This window comes from Nicotiana tabacum, chromosome 3 (genome assembly GCF_000715075.1).
Source record: "Nicotiana tabacum cultivar K326 chromosome 3, ASM71507v2, whole genome shotgun sequence".
Lineage (NCBI taxonomy): Eukaryota > Viridiplantae > Streptophyta > Magnoliopsida > Solanales > Solanaceae > Nicotiana > Nicotiana tabacum.
The window spans coordinates 50,815,065-50,819,347 of NC_134082.1; the positions used below are offsets into that span (position 1 = coordinate 50,815,065).

At 34.9% G+C, this 4,283-nt stretch overlaps 1 protein-coding gene across 1 annotated transcript; it reads left to right on the top strand.

The window, feature by feature from the left end:
• The first annotated feature begins 338 nt into the window (after positions 1–338).
• On the top strand, positions 339–1,770 carry LOC142176296 (uncharacterized). The gene is made up of 4 exons (XM_075243427.1): positions 339–414; positions 605–783; positions 1,109–1,213; positions 1,339–1,770. The coding sequence occupies exons 1-4, from the start codon at positions 339–341 to the stop codon at positions 1,768–1,770; spliced, it is 792 nt and encodes a 263-aa protein (XP_075099528.1).
• Positions 1,771–4,283: the final 2,513 nt, after the last annotated feature.

The window sequence follows — 4,283 nt, forward strand, 5'->3', positions numbered from 1 at the left end:
ACATCAAGCTACTTCGGGTGTAGTTGCTAATATAGTCAAGGACAAGTATGTTAATCCAAAAAACGTTTACACTGCAAATGATATAATAGAGGACATACAAAGCAACACGGGATTGAAGTGAGATACATGAAAGCATGGAGAGCTAAAGAGATAGCAATGTCAATGATAAGAGAGAATCCGAGTGATTCATATAAGGAGTTGCCGAGGTATTTGTATATGTTGGAGCATACAAATCCAGGAACAGTTACAAAGTTGCACAAATCAAAAGATGGTGCTTTCTTTATGCATATGTTTCGCTATATGCATCTATCAAGGGTTGGGAGCATTGCAGACCGATAATGGTTGTTGACGGAAGTTTCCTTAAAGCAACATATAAGGGTACCATATTGACTGCTTGCACACAGGATGGAGCTGGTGAGTTGACTGCATCTATCTTATTTCTGCAGTTTGTATAATATTGTAGTTTCATGTATAAAAGTGTATAGGATTTCACAGCTGCTGTTTTTATAAAATTTGCAGTTTGTATAAAATTGTATAATTATGTATAATTGTGTATAAGATTTGTATAATTGTCTGAATCCTAATATCTATTTTGTATAAACAGGAAAAATCCTTCCACTTGCATATCCAATTGTAGATTCAGAGAATAACAAATCTTGGGAGTGGTTCTTTGTCCAGATAAAGGGTACTTTTGGTGTTAGGGAAGGGATGTGTATAGTTTCAGATAGAAAAACGAAAGCATCTTCAATGCCACAAAGGTTGTGTACCCAGAAGTACCACATTGTATTTGCATGTTTCTCTTGTGGAAGAATGTAAAGCGCACATTTAAGAAACATTACAAACAATTGAAGGATATCTTCTTTGCTTTGGCTAGAGCTTACACTATAGATAAGTTTGACTACCATATGACAGAGATGTGCAAAATTGATCCGAGGGTGCAGCCTTACTTGTTATTGGCTACGAAATGTGGTCTAGGGCATACTCCAAAGTGAAAAGGTCGTTGGTAATGACTTCCAATATTGCAGAGTCAATTAATGCAGCAAACAAGGATGCTAGAGAGTTACTAGTAATGCGATTGCTGGAGTACATGATAAATTTGCTAAAATAGTGGAACAACAAAAACAGAAAAAGTGCAATGGAGACATCTATAGAGCTTGGCGAAAAGTACGACAAACTCCTTAGGGAAAATCTGATTGCATCGGAGCAAATGACGGTAAAACGAATCAAATGTAATGATGCTTGGCTCTGCTGACTTGCATTTTACTGCTTGTATAAGGATGTATAACTCTGTATAATAATGTATAATGTTCTTTAATTTTTTTAAAAAAACTTTTGCAGGTGAGGCCTACTACGGAGCAGTTATATACTGTGTTTGAAGGGGTAAGGCGAAACATAGTGTGCCTTGAAGAGGGAACATGCAGTTGCCGAAAATTTCAAATAGATGAACTTCCATGTCCGCATGCTTGGGCGGTTTTGAAGAACCAACAGCTGAAACCTGGCCAATATTGCTCTTTTTACTATAAGAATGATAACCTCCTTAGAACTTATGAATTTCCAGTGAATCCGATGCCAGATGAGAGTTTATGGGTAATCCCAATAGAGGTGCTGGAAGATGTGGTCCTACCACCTAAAGGGAGAAGGAATGTAGGAAGGCCAAGAAAGGAAAGACTCAAACCTGCTTCAGAGAAAGAGTCTAAGAGGGAGTTTTCATGTTCTGTGTGTGGACAAAGTGGTCACAATAGAAGAACATGTAGGAATCGACCAAAATAAATAGTTGGAAACATAACACTTCCTATTACATTTGTTGTCATGTTGAGTAGTTAAGTTTCACAAACAAACGAGTTACAAATGTTGAGTAGTTAAGTTTCACAAGCAATCGAGTTACAAATGTCAATAAAGAATTACAATTTACACTATATATTGCAATTATGTTAAATATGTTTCATTATACATGTTTTGATTATCCAATAATAGCGTGTTGATGTTTTTAATGGTGCTAAATATATTGATAGATTGTACAAATACAAAACAGAACTGCAAACAATCAATGGTATTATATGTATACGGATGTATAAATGAGAGTATAAGTTTGTATAAAATTGTATAACTATGTATATTATTGTATACATATGTATACACCCTGCAACATTACCAAAACTGCAACCATAATGATAATACATACTTTGTTAAAGGACAAAAGCAACTGAAATATTCATTAAAATATAATTCATTCATAACCACAATGTGTAATGACTACCACAAATTACACAAAAATAAAAATATATATAATATCCTTTAAGGTTATCTTACAAGTAGCAGAATAGTACTTAGACAAAACTAGGCAACAACTCTTGATACATAACAAAACTACATTAAAATGGAAAAAACAGAACTACTTTCTCGGTCGTCCCCTCTTCTTCTTCCTGAAAAGTCTCCCTGTGATTTTATTACTACTAATTGCACCGGACTGTTATTTTTTCCTTCCATAATCCCACAACAGAGATTCCCACATGGTGCGAAGTGTCTCAATGTCAAAATTATCTTTTCGAATTTCTTTACCAAGGATGAAATACTCAGCAAAGCTAGCAACAAAATCACCACAATCACTGTAATTAAAAACAAATTAGATTCTCTGTACGTTACTGTAAATAGGTACACTAGTAGTAAAATAGTAAAACAATTGAGATTAACCTATCATTTGATCTGTTGTGGCACATTATTAACCAGATTAATCTGCAAAGTATTAGAATGAGATTTATCGATATATGCACCATTGTTCCAATCAATGCCCTTCTTCTCGACATAAAAATCAGAACTCTTCAAGAAGTAAGGTATCAGAATTGCATAAGGTAATGCAGCATCCAAATCAAGTCTATCATTAATAGCTCCATAGTTAGAGTCATAGATGTGGATGCACCTATCTATGAACGTAAACAACCCCAAAACCCAATGGCCGCGCTTTTGCTCTTCCGTGCTTCACACAGATAGGGAATAAGACGTGGTCAACAGTGTGCCACGATACATTTGCATCACAATAATATCCTCTAATTTACTCTTCTATCTCATGCCCTTCAGGAATCACTGAAGGATATTGATTCACTTTGAAATCTTTATACATGGAGTTGATTTTGTTACCAAAGGCAAAGTCGGTTGTAGTAAACCACATGGCAACATTCGGCCCATATTTTCCCCTTTTCCTCAAATAATAAAAGAGGGCACCCAAGTGCTGAGACAAGAAATAAAACAAAACAACCATCAATATTAGATTTTTTAAATATAGAAATTTATACGCTATTATACAGAGTTATACATATTTATACAAAGTTATATAATCTTATATAATCTTATACTGTGATTATATAAAGCTATGTATACACTATGGGGGTCTCAAACAAAAAAGATACGCAACAAATAAAAAAAGGCATTAGAACAGAAAGTTATTAAATACCGTGTCAATCAAAGGTCGACCACAATACGCAAGTGAGTGGAACCAATCCTTTGTAGTCACATGACACGAGCCAAAAGTAAAAGCTTCCGCAAGCTTATTTACTTCATCGGTATATATATTTTTGGCACTTTAAATCACAAAAAATAAAAATTAATCAGAACTACCTTCATTGACAAGTATAAAATCAGAACATGAAAGATTAAAGAAAGTTAAGATACCTTCGCCTAGTATCCATCCCATTATCGATAAACGCGCAAAACTCTTTAGCCAATGGCAACAATGGATCAAAATCATCAATTTCAATCGTGAAAGGATGCTTGATATCAAAAATGAGCTTGTGCGCCAATCCTGATTCCCCCGAATAAAAAACTGGCAAATATGGAGATTTGGCATATTTTCCTGGTATTTTCTGTCGAACCGACTATTCAGGAGAAATGTAATCCTCTTCTACATCTATGATGAATGGTCTATGAAGCACAATTTGGGACATCTGTAGTGCAGCTAAATCTTCATCACTAATGTCATCCCAAAATATATCACCCTTGACATCATCTGTTGCCCCTTAGACAGAGAAAACCAATAATAAAAAACTTTGAAAATGAAGAAAAGAAAAATCAGAAAAAAAAGAAAGATAAAATGCAGCACGAATACCATGATCAACACCATCAGTAACTCCCTCGTTTGCTTTGACACCTAAATCTGTTTGGTCAGCTAGCGCATTATCTTGATTCACTTGATCGATAAAGTCAGGAACAACATCATATTGATAGCCATCAAATTCGCCGATACTAGATGTATTGTCGTCCGACGCGCGCTAACGAATCTAATAAAAAAC

Coding starts and splice junctions, on each gene's coding strand:
- LOC142176296 (XM_075243427.1), top strand. CDS start 339: ATGGTTGTTGACGGAAGTTTCCTTAAAGCAACATATAAGGGTACCATA. Junction 784..1,108: donor GTACCCAGAAGTACCACATT/GTATTTGCATGT, acceptor TTGCTAAAATAG/TGGAACAACAAAAACAGAAA. Junction 1,214..1,338: donor TTGCATCGGAGCAAATGACG/GTAAAACGAATC, acceptor AAACTTTTGCAG/GTGAGGCCTACTACGGAGCA.